The sequence below is a fragment of the Pangasianodon hypophthalmus genome, chromosome 4 (genome assembly GCF_027358585.1).
Source record: "Pangasianodon hypophthalmus isolate fPanHyp1 chromosome 4, fPanHyp1.pri, whole genome shotgun sequence".
NCBI lineage: Eukaryota > Metazoa > Chordata > Actinopteri > Siluriformes > Pangasiidae > Pangasianodon > Pangasianodon hypophthalmus.
Window position 1 is genome coordinate 14443403 of NC_069713.1, and position 21265 is coordinate 14464667.

At 40.2% G+C, this 21265-nt stretch overlaps 1 protein-coding gene and 1 long non-coding RNA gene across 2 annotated transcripts in view; one reads left to right on the forward strand and one right to left on the reverse strand.

Annotated features, from left to right (window-relative positions):
• Positions 1–477: 477 nt before the first annotated feature.
• The window catches only part of col4a5 (collagen, type IV, alpha 5 (Alport syndrome)), a 51168-nt gene continuing 30380 nt past the window's right edge, over positions 478–21265 (reverse strand). The window contains exons 23-50 of the mRNA XM_026936327.3: positions 20944–21014; positions 20673–20864; positions 20050–20218; positions 19843–19935; positions 19095–19199; positions 18871–18968; positions 17304–17454; positions 17076–17189; positions 16781–16948; positions 16589–16678; positions 16362–16508; positions 16000–16098; positions 15829–15918; positions 15604–15743; positions 15344–15470; positions 14272–14451; positions 14079–14129; positions 13727–13912; positions 9785–9918; positions 9303–9375; positions 9078–9149; positions 8865–8993; positions 8599–8697; positions 7954–8166; positions 7593–7770; positions 3868–3982; positions 3153–3325; positions 478–1948 (exon numbers count right to left, since the gene is read on the reverse strand). Of these exons, the coding sequence (XP_026792128.1) occupies positions 1867–1948; positions 3153–3325; positions 3868–3982; positions 7593–7770; positions 7954–8166; positions 8599–8697; positions 8865–8993; positions 9078–9149; positions 9303–9375; positions 9785–9918; positions 13727–13912; positions 14079–14129; positions 14272–14451; positions 15344–15470; positions 15604–15743; positions 15829–15918; positions 16000–16098; positions 16362–16508; positions 16589–16678; positions 16781–16948; positions 17076–17189; positions 17304–17454; positions 18871–18968; positions 19095–19199; positions 19843–19935; positions 20050–20218; positions 20673–20864; positions 20944–21014 (3539 nt within the window). The 3' untranslated portion in view covers positions 478–1866. The remainder of the gene's footprint in view (positions 1949–3152; positions 3326–3867; positions 3983–7592; positions 7771–7953; positions 8167–8598; positions 8698–8864; positions 8994–9077; positions 9150–9302; positions 9376–9784; positions 9919–13726; positions 13913–14078; positions 14130–14271; positions 14452–15343; positions 15471–15603; positions 15744–15828; positions 15919–15999; positions 16099–16361; positions 16509–16588; positions 16679–16780; positions 16949–17075; positions 17190–17303; positions 17455–18870; positions 18969–19094; positions 19200–19842; positions 19936–20049; positions 20219–20672; positions 20865–20943; positions 21015–21265) is intronic.
• On the forward strand, positions 9802–12692 carry LOC128318093 (uncharacterized). Its single transcript, XR_008301589.1, has 3 exons — positions 9802–9936; positions 12082–12177; positions 12521–12692. It is a non-coding gene; the product is annotated as an uncharacterized LOC128318093 (long non-coding RNA).

A 21265-nucleotide genomic window follows, 5' to 3' on the forward strand; every position in this document is an offset into this window, starting at 1 on the left:
TTCTAATCCTCTACACTTGAATGAATGTCTATTCGTGTGTAAAGCTATCATTTACACAAGTGCTCAGATTTGGGGTAACTCATCTACTGGTATTCACACAGCTGTAAGTATGAGCTAAAACAGATTTCCACAAACAAGGTCACAAGGCTGTGTTAGCCACTAATGTATATATGCAGAGCCCTGAGGTCAAGCTTAAGGTTAAAGGTCAAGCCTGATAGTTCTAAACTCAGACTAAAGCCATTACTTTAATGTGTTACTCCCTCCAGTGGCTTTTGAATGTAAATGCCTTTCTGTCAACAATATATAGTACATGTAAAAGAAACCTTGGGTCAAAATGCAACACTGGCAACATACAGTTACATTACATAAAAACTTTATTGGCCATGCTCTTTGCATACTTCAGATTAAAAAAAAAAAAGGCACACTGAATACTGCATAAACCTGTTGACATAAATTTGTTGAAAATGCTGACACAAATATCTGTGAACATAGATTTTCTTTATTTCAGTCTTATATTTTTCTTGATAAAAAAATTAAAATACACATTCTTGCACCTCATGATGAGTTAAATTCAAAAGAAACTTGAAAATGGTCAAAGGTATCAATGGCTCTTGAATGCTATTGCATGTGTAATGTAATATAAACCACACCGTAGTATAAGCAGATAACAAATACTAATATTCTGATGATTCCAAAGAAATTTAATTGTAGGTAAATGTAATAAAAAAAAAGATACTGACCACAGAAAATGCAAAAAAAAAAAAAAAAAAAAAGACCCATCCAGGGCATACTCCTGCCTTGTACCTCATGTTTCCCAAGATTAACTGCGACTCTGACTATGATAAAGCACTTACAGAAGATGAGAGATTAACGTGATGTGTATTTCAGTGGGTGCCTGGTGTGGGGGAAGGGTGCTCCCAAAAATCAAGTCCACTCTTTGTCAGTAGTTTGTAAATGCAATGGATGATGAGGAAGTTAAATTGTATGACATAATACACAGCCAATTCAAGCTTAGGTGTCTATATATATATATATATATATATATATATATAAATATATATATATATATATATATATATATATATATATATATATATCTTTATATTTATATTCATATTTATATAAAATACTGTTTCATTAAAAGAATGTTTACTTTGTACAAATATTGTGTAAGTGAAAAGGTGAGATAGAATATGAAAGAGTGATTGATGGAGTGAGAGAATGAACACGTGCCAAAGAGTCGAAAAAATTAATTGTAAAGTACCGTTTAAGGTTTTAGACTAAAAAGGCGTTTTACACAATATACACATTTTATTACTTACAAAATAGATAAAAGGCTTGTAGTTATAAATTCTTGGATACAGCAGTGTTAGTACCATCAAGAAGTGGGAGAAAGAAAAGAGTGATGAAAAAAATAAAGCATTAAAAAATGCAGTCTCGCTAATGTAACTATTCAGTGCATTTTTCTCATTGATGTTCAAAGTGCCGATTTGGTAACATGGAGAGAATTTCAGTACTTTGCGAAAACTTCTCTCTAAAAATGTGGTGTTTGCATACCAACCACAATTCTATGAGAAAGAAATTTCTTTTAAAGAAAACAAAAAAAAAGGAGGGAAAAAATGCACTTTTTTGTCACTGATCCATCATGGCACCTTTGTTGATGTTTCTGTCTCTGTATGAGGTACTTCTTTAAAAAAGTAAAGACTAGTAATTTTTTCAGTTTTTTGCTGTGTTGCACAGTAGCACCATAGAGTTGAACTTGAAGATAATGCACCACTAGAATTCCACTTGTTCTCGATGTAACTGTTGCAGTCGCTGTGGTGATCACCCCTGATAAGGGGTCATGCTGTATTCAGCATTGCTATGTTACGTCCTCTTCATACACACAATACAGCGACTCACGCGTGTCTGGAGATTCCCTGCTTTCAGCGTCTCAGATTGTGGCTTCCTGAGAGGGGAAAAGAGGGAGGAGTCAAGCATGCTCTTCAATTTCTCAATATTGAGACAATATTGATAACAAAACCCTGAGAAAAACTAGACTCAAAAGGGAACCCGTCCTCTCCTGGGTGACACTGGATAATGTAATTGTAAACCATTACAGTATACAGGTGTAGAAGAGTAAATACAGTACTAAGGGTGTTGAAAAGATGTTCAGTATGAGCATATTGTGAATAAAAGAACTAAATATGGTAATCCACCTTTCTATAAAACGCTGCAGTGGCCCACTAGCAGTACTGTTTTTCATGGACAACATAGAGCATGTTAAACAAACCAAGATGAACTTTAATAATCATGACGTGGAGACACAAACTAAATTGTAATTCGTCTAAGAATAAGACAGCTATACCATGGGTATTTTATTACTGTGTACGTGTGTGTGTGTGTGTGTGTGTGTATGTTGGACTGTGGGGGGGGGGCACAGCTGTCAGTGTTGTAGCAAAGGTGAAAAATGGTTTGAGGTAAAATTGACAAAATAAAAAGAATTACAGTCCACAAAAATGGCATTAGTGCCACAGTAGTGGGGCTGTGAACTGTTATTGGTGATGTTTTGCTGAAGGGAATTATCCTTGATGTTGACAGCAGTGTGCAATTCAGTCAACCACAGAAGAAATTCTTCCTTCACATATCCCAGCTCGATAGGAAGTTAGGGTCAGAGCACAGAGTCAGCCATGATATAGCACTCCTGGAGCAGGGAGGGTTAAGGGCCTTGCTCAAGGGCCCAACAGTGGCAGCTTGGCAGTGTTGGGGCTGGACCCCCTAACCTTCTGATCAGTAACACAGAGCCTTTAACCACTGTTTTATATTTTCACACTTAATAGAATGCAGTGAATTTGTTTCAAATTAAAATTACGGAACTGTAGGCCTATATTGTGAACATACCAGAGACAATCACGTTTGATCATTTTTCTCATAATTACTCTCAGTATCTTTTTATCTGCATACACATGGTTACATTTTTAACATCAGCTGTAAATGAACTTGCATTCTCATGTACAAGAAAAAAAACATAAATCACATCCCATGCATTGATCTGTGCAGATGCATGATTGCTATTAAAGACTCCTGTTCATTAGCACAGACTAGGCTGAACTATCCTTGCCTAAAAAATCGCCCTTCGATTTGCATATAGAATTTTGAAAGCACTTGTTTACCTGAACATTTCAGACTGTTCGACGGTGGCCAGCCAGAAGCTATAGGAGTTGCCATAGTAGTTGCAGGTTCCGTGGCCGTGGCACTCAATGAAGGGAGATGAACGAAACTCCTCCAGACAGGAGCCAGGTGAGGCCAGAGCCTGACCAGAGCCCTCTGCACCTGCACTAGTGTGCTGGCGAGAAGAGAGAACAAATAGTCAGTTTACGTTAAACTGTGCATATATGTAAACTGCACATCAACACGCATACAATAAAATACTAAGGTCTCTATTTTAAATTATTATTTGCTGGAAAAAGCTGTGGCTTTGCTAATTTGATTGGGTTTATTCAAATATGTTCTACTCTTGCCCACTTGCTTTTTTCACGCTCAGAAATGAAAAATCCTGTGCTGATGTAAGTGGAGCAAAGCAACAAGTGCTATTTTAAACCCACTTTGGTCCAAAATTGAGCTTGCATTACCACCTGCCGAGACTCCCTAACACACAACTAAATAAATACAACTGACTAAACTATTTTATCTGTAGTGTATAAGAACAATGTAGTTGTGACTATTAAACATACTAAATGCAGTACAAAAAAACATTTCTGCCATGCTATTGTCAATATCACCAACTTATGATTTATTTTTGTTTGTGTTATGTTCACAAAAATATGTTCTTTAGGATTTTACCTCTTCTAAAAAAAAAAAAAACCCTGAATAGCTGAATGTAATTACCATCATGAAGGAATAGCCAATCCACAGTGGCTCCCAGGACTTTGGACATGATGGCAGTTGGATGGTCTGGCTGTGCACTGCTATCACCATAGCTGGGGCTTCACATACAGCACATCTACACACAAGGTGAAACATATTATATTTACTATATTTATAGGAGCTTCAGAAATTTGGCGAATGCATGGAGCAAGATAAGAGTGGCAAGAAAAATCTCATAACAATGGAGAAACTGAGGTGCTAGAAGAGGAAAAGAGGAATCCATCCACCTCTAGGAAACTAATTCACCCAGCATAACTACATTGAAGAACATCATGCCTCACTGTAAATAAAGGACTTCACTCTGTATGTTTGTATGTTTCTGACATGAAGATGATTATTTAGGATTTGATGTGCATGAACCTGGTCTGATGATGATTTAGAGTTTGACATGCATGACTCTGACCTGATGATGATGAAGGGTTTGATGTGTCTGACTCTGACCTGATGATGATGAAGGGTTTGATGTGTCTGACTCTGAACTGATGATGTAGGGTTTGATGTGTCTGACTCTGAACTGATGATGTAGGGTTTGCTGTGTCTGACTCTGACCTGATGATGATGAAGGGTATGATGTGTCTGACTCTGACCTGATGATGATGTAGGGTTTGATGTGTCTGACTCTAACCTAATGATAATGTAGGGTATGATGTATCTGACTCTGACCTGATGATGATGTAGGGTTTGATGTGTCTGACTCTGACCTGATGATGTAGTGTTTGATGTATCTGACTCTGACCTGATGATGATGTAGGGTTTGATGTGTCTGACTCTGATCTGATGATGATGTAGGGTTTGATGTGTCTCACACTGAACTATTGATGATGATGATGATGATGATGGGTTTGATATGTCTGACGCTGACCTGATGATGATGATGTAGGGTCTGATGTGTCTGACTCTCAACTGTTAATGATGTAGGGTTTGATGTGAATGACTCTGACCTGATGATGATGTAGTGTTTGATGTGCCTGACTCTGACCTGATGATGATGTAGTGTTTGATGTGCCTGACTCTGACCTGATGATGATGTAGTGTCTGATGTGTCTGACTCTGACCTGATGATGATGTAGTGTCTGATGTGTCTGACTCTGACCTGATGATGATGTAGTGTTTGATGTGTCTGACTCTGACCTGATGATGATGTAGGGTTTGATGTGTCTGACTCTGACCTGATGATGATGTAGTGTTTGATGTGCCTGACTCTGACCTGATGATGATGTAGTGTCTGATGTGTCTGACTCTGACCTGATGATGATGTAGTGTTTGATGTGTCTGACTCTGACCTGATGATGATGTAGGGTTTGATGTGTCTGACTCTGACCTGATGATGATGTAGTGTTTGATGTGCCTGACTCTGACCTGATGATGATAAAGGGTTTGATGTGCCTGACTCTGACCTGATGATGATGATGTAGTGTTTGATGTGTCTGACTCTGACCTGATGATGATAAAGGGTTTGATGTGAATGACTCTGACCTGATGATGATGATGTAGTGTTTGATGTGTCTGACTCTGACCTGATGATGATGAAGGGTTAGATGTGAATGACTCTGACCTGATGATGATGATGTAGTGTTTGATGTGTCTGACTCTGACCTGATGATGATGAAGGGTTAGATGTGAATGACTCTGACCTGATGATGATAAAGGGTATGATGTGCCTGACTCTGACCTGATGATGATAAAGGGTTTGATGTGCCTGACTCTGACCTGATGATGATAAAGGGTTTGATGTGAATGACTCTGACCTGATGATGATGATGTAGTGTTTGATGTGTCTGACTCTGACCTGATGATGATAAAGGGTTTGATGTGAATGACTCTGACCTGATGATGATGATGTAGTGTTTGATGTGTCTGACTCTGACCTGATGATGATGAAGGGTTAGATGTGAATGACTCTGACCTGATGATGATAAAGGGTATGATGTGCCTGACTCTGACCTGATGATGATAAAGGGTTTGATGTGCCTGACTCTGACCTGATGATGATAAAGGGTTTGATGTGTCTGACTCTGACCTGATAATGATAAAGGGTTTGATGTGTCTGACTCTGACCTGATGATGATGTTGATGAAGGGTTTGTTATGTCTGACTCTGACCTGATGATGTAGGGTTTGATGTGTCTGACTCTGACCTGATTATGATAAAGGGTTTGATGTGTCTGACTCTGACCTGATGATGATGAAGGGTTTGATGTGTCTGACTCTGATCTGATGATGATAAAGGGTTTGATGTGTCTGACTCTGACCTGATGATGATGTTGATGAAGGGTTTGTTATGTCTGACTCTGACCTGATGATGTAGGGTTTGATGTGTCTGACTCTGACCTGATGATGTAGGGTTTGATGTGTCTGACTCTGACCTGATGATGATGTCAGGTTTGATGTGTCTGACTCTGACCTGATGATGATGAAGGGTTTGATGTGTCTGACTCTGACCTGATGATGATGTAGGGTTTGATGTGTCTGACTCTGACCTGATGATGATGAAGGGTTTGATGTGTCTGACTCTGACCTGATGATGATGAAGGGTTTGATGTGTCTGACTCTGACCTGATGATGATGAAGGGTTTGATGTGTCTGACTCTGACCTGATGATGATGAAGGGTATGATGTGTCTGACGCTGACCTGATGATGATGTAGGGTTTGATGTGTCTGACTCTGACCTGATGATGTAGGGTTTGATGTGTCTGACTCTGACCTGATGATGATGTAGTGTTTGATGTGTCTGACTCTGACCTGATGATGATGTCAGGTTTGATGTGCCTGACTGACCTGATGATGATGTCAGGTTTGATGTGTCTGACTCTGACCTGATGATGATGAAGGGTTTGATGTGCCTGACTCTGACCTGATGATGATGTAGTGTTTGATGTGTCTGACTCTGACCTGATGAGGATGTAGGGTTTGATGTGTCTGACTCTGACCTGATGAGGATGTAGGGTTTGATGTGTCTGACTCTAACCTAATGATAATGTAGGGTATGATGTATCTGACTCTGACCTGATGATGATGTAGGGTTTGATGTGTCTGACTCTGACCTGATGATGATGTAGGGTTTGATGTGTCTGACTCTGACCTGATGATGATGAAGGGTTTGATGTATCTGACTCTGACCTGATGATGATGAAGGGTTTGATGTGCCTGACTCTGACCTGATGATGATGAAGGGTTTGATGTGAATGACTCTGACCTGATGATGTAGGGTTTGATGTGTCTGACTCTGACCTGATGATGATGAAGGGTTTGATGTGTCTGACTCTGACCTGATGATGATGTCAGGTTTGATGTGCCTGACTCTGACCTGATGATGATAAAGGGTTTGATGTGAATGACTCTGACCTGATGATGATGAAGGGTATGATGTGTCTGACTCTGACCTGATGATGATGAAGGGTATGATGTGTCTGACTCTGACCTGATGATGATGATGAAGGGTTTGATGTGTGACTCTGACCTGATGATGTAGGGTTTGATGTGTCTGACTCTGACCTGATGATGATGTCAGGTTTGATGTGTCTGACTCTGACCCGATGATAATGTAGGGTTAGATGTATGACTCTGACCTGATGATGATGTAGTGTTTGATGTGTCTAACTCTGACCTGATGATGATGAAGGGTTTGATGTGTCTGACTCTGACCTGATGATAATGATATAGGGATTGATGTGTTTGACTCTGACCTGCTGATGTAGGGTTTGATGCTTTCTCCCTGGATAGGAGCCATGCTCATGGGCATGGGTTCAGGAGTAGACAACCAATATGAGTAGTCATTCCGGGAAGCAAAGTTGCAAACATTGTTGATGTTGCAGAACATGAAAGGCATGGTGCTGAAACGACGTAGACAACTTCCAGCCGTACCTGCATCAGAGCAGGGAATAGCGAGGAAGAAGGGGGTTCATATTTGAGCATAACACTGTACATTAATAGAGAAGAGGAAAAGAAACTAACAAGTAAGGAAGACTATAAAACAAAAAAGATGAATAGAGACTGTATGTCTGTGTGAGTAGGATATGAGTGATGATGATTTTTCAGTGCTCTCACCCAGGTCTTGGCCATGTGCCCTCTCATTGCCCTGCACGTAAAGCAGAGAATAGCCATCATAGATCAGAGAGGTGCCAAATGGGCATTGCGGTACATCTGTAGTCTGACTGTGTCGCGTAATCAGGAAGCCATGAGCTGCTGATGACAGACCTGGGGGACCTGGTGGCCCTTGAAGCCCATCTGGACCAGGAGGGCCAGGTAAACCCTGCTGACCTGAAGCATTGAGATTGATGAGTGTAAATTTATGTATGGTCAAATTATAATGAAATAGTTATAGGGTTGAACTTTCCAGCACAGTATATCATGAGTGTCATGTAGCCAATTTTATAGGAGTGAGAAATAGTGTATACATTATACTAATAATACAGGCTAATAATTATAATTTGGCAGCATTCCTTATATTAGGAAACAAAACACAGTTCAAGTCACATGTGTGGTATATACAACTGCAGATTTCAGATCAAAACCATTTCACCCTTACTACCCTTACCTTGCTACTATATCAGCATTTTATGAACAGTGGAGTATGATATAAGGATACAAATGTGAGTCCATAAGACCAGCTGTCTATCTTTACTATTGAATGTAATTACAGTCAGTTCACTGATTCATAATACCAGTGTATGGGCTGGTGAAAGCACTCACCTGGCTGCCCAGTTGGTCCTGATTCTCCTTTCCTTCCAGCTGGACCAGTGAATCCTGGAGGTCCATCAGGACCTGGGTCACCATTACTACCAGACTGACCTACAAAAGATGTGACATCAGTCCCACACTTTAACAGTTTTAAAGTTAGCACACTAAATATCCATCTATTGCTATTTGTTGCAAAACAAAGGGTTGAGTAATGTTCAACAAACTGGTAATAGGTTTACTAGTACAGATATCTCCCCGCTGCTGTTAGAATCTCTTACCTGGAAGCCCCTCCAGTCCTGCCTTTCCTGGTGGCCCTGGGGGTCCTTGGGATCCTGAAGGACCAGGAGGCCCCTGCACACCCTTTATCACAATTGGGGCCGGAGCTTGACCTGGGTCACCAGGAAGACCTGAAAGGAAGCATCGGCAGCAGTAAGATCAGACATTTGTTTAAAAAATGAATATGAATTCAGGAAGAACATAGATGCACTCACCTGGAGGACCAGGTTCACCGGGATCACCACGCAGACCAGCAGGCCCAGAATTACCAGGCTGACCTTTAGGTCCTGAAGTGAGCAGACATATCACATTTAATCTGATTTAACATACCACATTTAACATACCACATTTAATCTAACATATTTACCCTGATAAATAAACTGACTAGGGTTGAGCATTGTAAACTGGCTGCGTTGCAGAACCTTTTAGATTTGACTGACCTGGGAATCCTGTAATGCCCGGAAGGCCAACGTCTCCTTTAAGTCCGACAGTTCCAGGAGGTCCAGGAGGGCCCTTTCCCAGAAACACATCTCAATTATGTAATCTCAGTTTCAATTAGAATAAGTAATAAACTAACCTTATCAGAATGTGAGTTAACCAACTAAGATTTGCTCAGAAAAACAATAGTGTTTTGTTACAAAAATATGAAATGTAAAATCTGAAAATATTTAGCGAGGAACAATAGGGAGAAAAAGAATCAGACAGCTAATAAAAAAATTGAAGAAATCAACACTGATACTTGCTACTGAATGTAACAATGGAGTAGTCAGTGTTAAGTATTGACAATACACACAATATTCTAAAAAAAAAAAGTAAAAAAAATTATTTTGTCATATCATTCAGCCTCATTAAAGCATAACTCTTTTCAACAGTTGCTACAGAATTATTCCAGTATCCTTTATTTGATGTCCATGCGACTCACCGTAAAACCTTGTGGTCCAGTGTCTCCCTTCTGTCCAGGTAAACCAGGTGATCCAGGATTTCCAGAGTAGCCTTTCTCACCCTTCACTCCTCCAGAACCTGGTGGTCCACGGGGCCCCTCTGGGCCAGGAGGACCTTTACAATACCGATAAGGTGTCAGTGATGTTTCTGCTCTTTTTTACACACCACTAATTTCATCTATTTACCTGAATGTACGAATATCTACTGTCCCAATACATGCAGTAACCAAAATATGAAAAAATATCCTTGGATGTGTAGATTGTGTGTTTCTATTTGCTTCATACTTTTTAGCCTTGAGAAAAAAGAAGTCAGTACATCAAAACCAAAACAATGCACCTGCCCTTCCCTCATCCCACCCCACTCTATAACATGCTAAAAGGTTATTAAAGACAAAAAAAGGTGTGCAGAAAACAGTTCAGGTGGGCATCAAACCAATGAGGCTAACCTGGAGGACCTATATTGAGGAGTCAAAGGTCAACAGGTTCCCAAAATCCCAGAGGGAGAGAGAGGCGATGGCAAAATGCAGATTAAAAACAAGAGCAAAAGTTAGCATAGCAGCACAATTATGGTAGACACAGCAACATTTTATCTTACGGAATAAGCTTTTTCACAAACTAAAAAAGGAAAGGGATTTTGTTTTAAAACACCAAGTTATATTATATAAGCATACAAACCACTCAGCTCTACTCAGTAGTGATGATAGAGTTTCATATTTTCACAATATGATAACAATATCACAGATTCACTATATCACAGTATTAAAAATAACATTAAAAAAATCAAATAATTAACGTTTGACATAAATGTAACATATTACAGTGTCATTATCCTTAAATAATAGTTTTAGACAATTTATTTACCTTTTGAGGGTAGTTTTAATCCCTTATCACATTTAAACTATTATTTTTTCTTGTCTGTGCAAGGATGTGATACGAAAATGTAGGCATTATGATGAAAAACCCCAAGATGGCATGACCGGTAGGGAAAAAGATTGCCATCAACATGTGTTTTAGTTTATAAAATACTGCCACTTAGCTGATTTGATCTAATCCTGGGAGGAATTTCATCGCAGTTGTCACAGTTTGGGCTTTGCTACTGTGGGCTAGACTGTGTGCCAGAATATGACTGCCAAACTAAATATGACTGCAATTTGATGTGCACATTTGGTTTGTACAACCTTTAAAGAAGACAGCTAGTAAACTACCAGAAAAAGTAGTAGCCACAATTAGTTAATGTTTTGTTGGTGACTGTGCTAAATAATATACAGAAAAAAATTAACACATAGACTGTAATAGAAAGAAATACGTTTGAAACTCTATTTTGAAAATCACATCTTACACTGTGACTAACTATGAAACTGTGACACTGTAACAAGCCTAATAACCACAGATGGATCTTCAGTATACACTTCTCAAAAGACTTTTTCTGCTACACTTCACATGTGAAATTAGAAAAACACTGCCAATACTAAGGACTGATGTTTATACTGCTACTCATCTCAAAATCTTATCTGTGAATTGTCAATTAAACATAGTTGAAACTTAATTAACCCCCCGAACTCCAAGATTCCTTCAGCAAGTCCAGACATGCATTCTTCAATCTTATAAATAAATAAATACCTTTACTATTAGTTTCACTGTAGGTCCTTAATATAAGATAAATAATTAAGTAAAAATTCTGAGGACTCATTTATAAAGATGAATGTAAAAGAACCCTAAATGTGGACATTAGATTGCTAAAAGTTTCTATCATTCATCCACATGAAAAAAAATTTCCTAAATGTTTCCTGCTTGTGACCTGCTTAATAAACACAAATAAATAAAATCATGCAAACATAAATACATGAACACAAACATAAAAAAAAAAATGGAAATTGAAACTTTGTGAGTCAAAAAAAGTCTAATCAAACTCAGAAAACACATAATGTACCTATTTATGTAACACCCACATGACTAAAAGGTGACGTGAGAATGAACTAGCATTTTCAGTTTGTGTACATATACTAACTGTTTCATGTCAGTGTCAGGTTTTATCGACCCTGATTTGTGCATGACTTTTAACATAGGTACAAATCCATGGAATTTAAGATAAAATATGATCTTACAATTGTTTTATAAATGAGACCCCAGGACTTTAAAGAGTTAAGAACAAACAATCATGGGATAATATCAATGGCTGTAAAGTTAATGCTATTATTAAAAAAAAATAAATCAAATATCAATGAATAATGGGATATTCATTTTTACAAGATTTTTTTGTAAAAATTCTCCATTCTAGGTCATTTCTGGAATGAGAAGAACCTGACCTTCTGGGCCTGTCACCAAGCGTCATCAGGAGAAGGTGGAGCCACACCACAGGAGACAGGAAATAAAGGTCAAATGCACAATGCATCTGCGCATAGATTTAGCCAAACAGACACCTGCCAAAACTGGACTCTTCGTTTAATATGTATATAATGTCTTTATTAATTAAGGTTTTATATTTACAGCTACTCTAATAAATGCCTCTGCTTTTTTTCATTCTTTAAACAGATTAGAAGAAGGAACCCAAACTACCAGGGTTCTAGAAATTTTAATGGAACAATTTAATATTGTTTCAGATTTTCTTTTAAACATTTTGGACAACTTTGTATTTGTTCATTCTGACTGAGGAAGCCCATATTGGACAGTTCTGTAATGGCTTTACACATCATAAATGTTAACATTTTCACATGCAGGTGAAGACACGCACATAAACGGAAACACACAGCATTACACTACTGATCATCCTCTTTTTGAATCACTGGATTCAGCATTACACCAGACAGACATCACACTGTGGAGAGAGGAAAAGAGCTTTCGTTCCTCAGGAAAAAAGAGGGGTAAGGGAGTCGAGACACATGAGGAAGAATGGATAGGTGAACAGATAAACAGTTGAAGAGCGTGGACACAGTGTGGATGGATCCATGCTGGTTGGGCCCTGTTTGTGTCTCAGTGAAACACACTGATTTGTGCGTGCAAACCTCTACCTCTTACAAACGTTTCTGATATACACAAATAATAAAAGAAGGTGATTGAAGGCATGCCCTGGAGTAAGTCAAGCACTGTGTATGTGTGTAGTGCTCACTAACTTTGTGCTCCCTATTAGTTTTGTGCAATATGATATTGAGACTTGTGATGATTTGTGCAACATCCATGCAAATCAGTTCCATGACTAAACACATTTAAGATGGCCTCTCTACTGTCTGGTTCTTTCTAGTGTTTAAAAGAGTTGATATTTAAATTATTCTCAGGTGTATCACTTGGAGATCTGGTAGAGCGAGACAGTAGATCTGACCAATGAAAAGCATAACCCTGTTCCTGGAGATGTGATATCCTGCAATATATATAATCTAAAACACCAGAGCTGGTTCATTAAGCTTTTCATGAGCATCATTTTTGGATTTTTATCCATTTTCATCCAATTTGGTCAGTTTAACAAATTCCTCCCACTAGGTATCACATCACACCCTCACATCACATCACAACTATCAAGTGGAGAGGATGAAAACTAGCACATGCTTCCTCTGAAATCTGTGAAGCCAGCCTGCATATCTTTTCAAACTGCTGCTAATGCTGTATCACAGAGCAACTGAAAACACAAAGGAAAAAGCTAACTGTCACTTCAAAATACATGAGTTCACAGATGCCGAGGATTGGCTAGTGTCTCCCTGATTGAAAGGACAGAGTAATGCCCATCCCTCCTACCCTGAGAGCACAGCCAATTTTGCTCTCTTGGACTCTCTGTCACAGATGGCTGTGAAATTGCTGGGATTCGAACAAGAAATATCTTAATATTAGAACCAAGTTTATTAAGGTAGGGCTGAATTTACACTGTGCAAAGTACACAATCTCATGGAACAGGGTCAGCCACTATGATGTGTATGAGATAAGGGCCAACCTACCTCCTCTTCCTGGTGGTCCAGGGGGACCCTGGAAGCCTTTAGGACCTTGAATGGACTGACCCGGAGGACCAGGGGGCCCTTGAGAACCAGGGCTGCCTGTTGCACCAGCGGATCCTATATCACCCTTTGGTCCAGGGAAACCAGGGCTGCCAGGCTGGCCAGGAAGGCCAGGGTCTCCTTTCTGACCTACATTATATGGTAAAGAAAGAGTTTTTATTTGGTACAGATTATATCTCTAAGTTGGTTTAAATCTCTTGAGAGAGAGAAATCCAAATAAATAAATGAATGAATAAATAAATAGTCCATTTGAAAAATAAATTGCTTTTATTTTGTGTGATGTGAAACACTTTACCTGGCATTCCAGGAATGCCTGGAGGACCTGGGAGTCCATAACCTGGTATACCTATACAAATAAAACACAGAGAAATGCCTTAGAGTATACATTTGCTGTTGTGTATTCCAAATATCTTTACTGTTTGTGCATTAGCTATTTAACCAAGGATGTGATAAACAGAACACATGCATTAGCATTCAACCATACTTACCTGGCTCTCCCTTCAATCCTGCTGGTCCAGGAATACCATCACGACCAGCTTGACCCTTGTCTCCAGGTGCACCTGGCAAACCAGGTTGGCCAGGGGTTCCTGGCCTTCCAGGTGATCCTGCTAGACCAGGGGCACCTGGGACTCCATCCAGACCCTTAGGACCAGTAGCGCCAGGTGCACCTAAAGCCAACAAGAGCATTCCAGTATTTCATTAAGTAATAAACGAAGCAATAAATCATCTGACTGATATATCAGGCCAATATTTGAGGATAGGTATATAGCCAAAGAAAACAAGCATTAAATGTTACAGCTCCCATCATACAGAATGCGATAATTTGTAGGATATTTGTGCCCTTGTGTTAGCAAGGTGCCGTGTTAGCAGAGAAGCTACCTATAATTCAGGTAAAAATGTTAAAATATAACAATTAATTTTTATCTTCCATATTTAATTTAGTCTACAATAACATTTTACAAAGGGTTTAATATTTTAAGCCCTTTTACAAAACTTTAATATTAAATCCTAGTCCGCCCACTTTAGTTATGTACAATGTTAGCCCCAATCATTCTGGAAATTTGCAGACACTTTGCAAAACAAAAATAGTTATGCAAGCCCTGTTCTGTGGAACCTGTTTGTCAAAAAAGCTTGACAAACTTTTGCGTTCCTGCATAATATTTAACGAATTATGGTGAATCCTTTCTAAAATGCAAACAAATTAGTCTGCAGCAAAAAAATGCAATCCATACAAACGTAAAGTGTGATATTTTAAATAGTCTTTTTATGTTTACATTACTGCATGCTTCAGCAATGTTTAACATTAATGAATGATAAATACTGTAATGTTAGATTTATTCTCATTTTATTTTAATTACAATCAAATTTTTAATTACAATCAAATATTATTCGGACATTTGCTTCAATGCTGCGCACATATCAGTTTTGTCATCTTTCTTGAAGTAGAGAGGAAAAAAAGGATCATAAGACAAACCAATGAAATAGTTTTAGTAGACAAGACTTCTGACAGTGTTTGACTATTGACAGGAATAGATGTAATACAATTTGGGAGTACTGTACCTTGTAATCCTGGGAGGCCAGGATCACCCTTTGGGCCAGGGCCCCCAGGTATCCCTGAACTTCCTGGGGGCCCCTGTTGACCTTTTGGCCCTGCAGTTCCAGGGGTACCAGGAGAGCCAGGTTCACCCTGTTCAACAGGAGCCAGTTAAAGCATGCTCTGCTCAGCTTAATCACTACTTACATGTGCCTCATATGCAAACTATCCAGCCAATTTGAAAGTGTTTAATTGTTTGGACACTCCATTAATATACTGTTATTACCTTTGGTCCTGGAGCTCCTGGTTGCCCAAATCCTGGTGTTCCAGGGTCTCCTTTTGGTCCTGAGAATCCTGGTGCTCCTGGAGATCCAGGCTGTCCAGGTCGCCCAGGCTGACCTGGACTTCCTTTAACTCCAGGAGGGCCTATCCCAAAAGATACTAAGTTAGTCTGGATTCACTATATCAGTAACATTGATGGAGAAACCTTTTAACCTTCATCAAACCTTACCAGGTAATCCCATCTCGCCCATGCTGCCTTTCTGTCCTGGAGCACCAGGGACTCCTGTTGTTCCTGGAATTCCGGAATCTCCCTTGGGACCTGCAAGGCAGTTATTTCCTTAAACATCTATACACTAATCTGGGATCAAAAAATGCACAAGTATTAAAGTGCTTGACTTACCTGGGGGTCCAGGTGGCCCAGGAAGTCCATCCTGTCCAGGGATACCTGGATCTCCTGGAAGGCCAGGAATACCTTTCGCTCCTGAAACTCCACTAATTCCTGCATAAGACACAGATGTCTCTTGTCAGTATAAAAACACTAACATCCTTACTCATGAAATTCCAGATGCCAGGTTAATCAACTATGTACATGTAAATGTAAATGCATCAAATTATTTGAATTTGAACATAGTAGGATCTGTACACATACAGGAGGACAGGGGACCTAATTATAATGCAGCTTTAGCATGTTGACTTTAGGATATTCCTTTTTTTGCAGAGCATCAATCATTTCTTACAGTATTATTAGCAAATGACACTTGCCTTGAGGTCCTGGTTCACCCTTCGCTCCTTTTACTAAGGCACCAGGAATGCTGATACCAGCAGGGCCTCTTAGACCTGGTTCACCTTTATCTCCCTTTGCTCCATTCACACCTTGAATTCCTGGCAGTCCTGACTGACCATTATCACCTATAAAAGGGCAGACAAGTAAGTTCTGAACCTATAACAAGAGTATGGCTTTTAATGATCATCAGTCAAATAAGGCATACCTTTTGGTCCAGGAAATCCTGGAACACCAGGGCTGCCAGGATTACCAGCAGGTCCTGGAGCACCCATCACACCCATTTCTCCCTTTTGCCCTGCAGTTGTAGGTGACAGAAAATGAGGGTTCAGAGTTTAGTGTTATACTGCATTAGACAAAGTGGGTATCTACATGTTTTAGATGCAATCCATATATATACCAGCGAATCCAGGTAGTCCATCTTGGCCAGGGTTACCAGGATTCCCAGGAGGGCCAGGAGAACCAGGTGGTCCAGGCAATCCGGGGCTACCCTGGTCACCAGGCAAGCCTGGAATATCCAGTCCAGGGGAACCAGGGTCTCCTTTCTCACCATTCAAACCAGGGGAACCTGTACAGGCAATGCAACATTCTCACAAATGCAGACCACGAACACCAACAGCAGCTCATTCATTAACCAAAAGATATCACACTCTCTGTATAAAGGCTGTACAAGTCTCAAACCTCAGGACACTTACCAGGATTGCCCATAGGTCCAGGAGGTCCTGCTGGTCCAGGTAGTCCAGGTAAACCAAAACCAGCGGGGCCTTGAGGGCCACGTGCACCCGGAGGACCAGGAAGACCAGGCTCACCTGTGAAAAAAGTGAGCTGTGTCTTACTGTATGTAAACCATTACATACTACAAGAAAAGCATAAAGCTGATGCTACTGCAACTGGAATAACTTGTAGACTGTTTAGGACTGTACCTTTATAGCCGGGAGGACCATCAATACCAGGTCGACCGGGTGCACCCGGATTTCCAGGGAATCCAGGATCACCTTTAGGCCCGGGAAAGCCCTTACTGCCAGGTAAACCTGGGGGCCCCTGAGGGCCAGGAATACCATAACCAGGTGCGCCCTGTGGATACACCCACATATGCACTCTTAGTGTCAGGTACTTCCCCCTCACGCCAAGCGCTTAAGCTGCCCGTAGTGTGACAGTGCACGCTTCTGTGTTGTCATATTTTGTTTACTTTGCCACGTGTGTTTGTTTTAGTTTATGTCCTGTCTCCACCCCTGTCTTGTCATTGGTTGTCTCCCTCACATGTCCTTATTGCTCACACCTATTAGTGTTTGCCCCTTAGTTAGTTTGTGTATTTATAACCCTCATGTGTCTTTGTACTTTGAAGTTTTGATCAGCGCCTACCCTTCTGTCATTACCCATTACTGTGTCTTTTTTTCTGTGTTCTGATTCCCTGGTTCTCGTTATTGTTTTGTTTCCTCGTTTACACTTTTTGTATTGCCTAGTCTTTTGTTTGTTGTTTGTAGATCGCCTGACCTCTGTCTGTTTTCAGTTCACGAGTTGTTTTCATGATTTGGATTGTCTGCCTACTCTTCAATAAAACACTTGACACAATTGCATCTGTCTCAGCTCACCATTCATGACAGAAAACTTCACCGTCACCATGGATGCAGCAGGAAAGGGAGAGGGGTGTAACGCTGGGATCACCATGCCAGCGTTTGAATCGGTAAACTTCCACCAGTGGACTTTCATGTATCCCCGGCCCCCTGGCGTTGAAGACCTTTGGAAAGAATTCCTAGTACAGAGCCAACTATATTTTGAAAGCCTGTGAACCCCATGCCCGAAGAGAGTCAGTGGCTAATGTTCTTATTGTCCCTTCAGGTCAGCACAGGGACCGTGGAAGCGTGGCAGAATTCGTAGCTCTTCTGACAGTGATTTACCAGCATACTGACAGTGATTTACTGGCCAGCCTGTCGGCCAAACATGGGCCGGCCTTCCCTGCAGAGCTCCCTCCAGTGGCCAACGAGGCCTCCCAAGTTCTGCTCCTGCCTGAGGCCAACGACACAGCCTCCCAAGATCTGCTCCTGCCCAAGGCCAGCGGCATGGCCTCCCATGACATGCTCACACTAAAGGCCGAAGGCACGGCCTCCCAAGTTCTGCTCCTGCCTGAGGCTGACGAGGCAGCCTCCCCTGCAGAGCTCCCTCCAGAGATCAACATCTATTGCTTGATCTTTGTTGTTTGTAGACTGCCTAACCTCTGCCTGTTTTCAGTTCACGAGTTGTATTCACGTTTTGGATTGTCTGCCTGCTCTTTAATAATACGCTTAACTGCAATTGCATCGATCTCAACTAACCATTCATGACAGTTAGTATTTTTTTAGAATGTTCTCTAAAAAAATGTTCACCTTAGAGTGTTGTTATTGTCTAAATCATTAGTACTGTTCTCTTAGCCACTAGAACTGCTTCTAAAATGTACAACTCTAAATGTATATATTTTGCTTCACTGTTTTGAGATTTTTCTGTCCTTTTCACCTTAGGTCCACGGAGTCCAGGTACACCGGGTAGTCCATCCACACCAGGAGGTCCAAGCCTGCCAGGGCCGCCGGGACTTCCCGCAATACCTGGGAATCCTGAGAAATGTTTTCATTAGTGTTAATGCTGAAGTTTCTCTGTTATCATTTATGTGTTTGCAGATTTCTAGATAAGATGCATCCTAACTGACTACAGCAGCAGTTTACTGGGATTTTAGGGTTTACCTTTAGGACCTGGTGGGCCTGGCAAGCCTATACCCGGGAGACCAGGTTCTCCTTTTTGGCCAGGTAATCCTGGGAAACCAGGGGAACCAGGTTGGCCTGGGTCACCTGTACAGTTAGAAGATTGAATCTCATTAACACAGATAGCCAAACTCTGTAACATTATTGAAAGTATATTTGTTTGTGATATTTTTCTTAAACATGCAAAAAGATTTTGGACTATCCTTAAATTCTCTATCTGCGGGCAATATATTAATTCAATTTCATTAATAATCTTATAATACCACTGGGTCAATGCATATATTGAAAAAAAATTGCAATTACATTTGCATTTAATTTTAAACTTTGTCTAATGACAAATCTCACAAACAGCAACAGGTCCTTAATCAGAATGACTTTTTGAAACTATTTATAACGAATGAACTTTATAACGAATATATGAACTTTCTCTGTAATGCTCTACATTTTAACAAAATTAACTGATAAAAATCCAGAACCAGATTAAAGTTTGGTGAGTTGTACCATGCAGTTGCTTCTATTTAATCGATATTTAATAATAAAGTTTTACTACAAATTTATTAAGGGATAATGTATTCCATAACTGTACAGTCGAAAGCCCACCCTTTGGCTGTGTCTCTGCATTATTAGATTTTGAATGTTAAAGTATATTTTCATTTTAAATTTAAAATACTATATTTAACTGGTTCAAAGGTTCACCTGGTCAAGGAGAGTGAAATTTCTACCTATTTACCTGGATTTCCTGGTAGACCGGGGTCTCCATCACGTCCTCTGGGTCCAGGTGCCCCTTTCTCAGAGACAGTCTGACCTGGTTCACCTTTCTGACCTACCAGATGACATCAAGGTGTAAAATTAAGATTATGCAATTGTGAGAGTAAAGCAAGTTAAAATTTTGATGGTCAAATCCATCTTATTGACTGTGCCTTGTATGTGATCTTACCTGGAGGTCCAGGAAGTCCTTGCCTTCCTGACACACCCTGGAATCCTTTCTCTCCAGGAGGTCCCTGTGGGCCAAATCCAGGGGAACCAGGAGGGCCCCTGTCTCCAGGAGGACCTTGGAGACCAGGATCTCCAGGAAGGCCACGTTCACCTTTAAGCATTAGGGAACCCTGGCAAGAACAAGCACAGAAACAATTTCTTAGGTTCAACAAACATCTCCAGTCTAAGCCGTGTCCAATATCAAACACAATTAGACACATCCAAGTACTGGCCTGTTGAAAATTTATATAGGCAAGTGCAAAGATATATTTAAGATACATGTTAATTTTTTTCTTTTTGGAGCGCGATCTCAGTTTTAAGATTAACTTACAAATACACAGCAGTTTCTTCAGTGAATCTAAAAACTTAAAACTGTCCAAGACACTACACAAAACCCAGATCAGTAGATAATGCAAACTACAAACATGTCTATTCTCTGTATGCCTTACAATTACAACTGACACACACAATCATTTAGAAACCACTTTAAGAAACCATGTGTATTCCTGAAAGCTCACTGTTATCTGTTGAATTTGCACAAAAACAGTGTTGATTCAATGACAATTTATTACAACAGATACTCACAGGTGCACCTTTGGGACCAGGCGGTCCAGGAGCTCCATTTCGACCAGGTGCTCCATCCCGGCCAGGCAGACCTGGAGGGCCAGGGAATCCTGTGTCTCCTTTATCTCCCTTCATAGCATCAAGGGCAATTGCTTCACCAGGGTCACCCTTCTCTCCAGGTAGTCCAGGTGAACCTTGTGATCCTTGTAAACCCTAGAAAAGGTTACAGAAGGGTTTATAATCTGTCCCAGCACTTTTGGACAATTGTAAGATCTGAAGTGAAGACACTTACTGGTGGCCCCATAAAACCAGGGCTGCCTGGGGGTCCTCTCTCTCCTTTAAAACCAGGGAGCCCAGGACTGCCTGTGATAGAGATGCCAAAATGTCAAACTCAGAATCACACTCATTTAAAAAAACACTAGCTGACTAAAAGTTGTATTAAAAGTGTATATGTACACTCTTACATATATGTTCTAACCAAATCATCTTTAAATATAGTCCTGAAAGAGAATTAAATCTCGTCATACCTAGAGAAATATCCAATTTGGTGGAGAATCCTATATGGTATTAAATTGGCTCATACATGAAAATTACCTTATTATAAAATGTACACT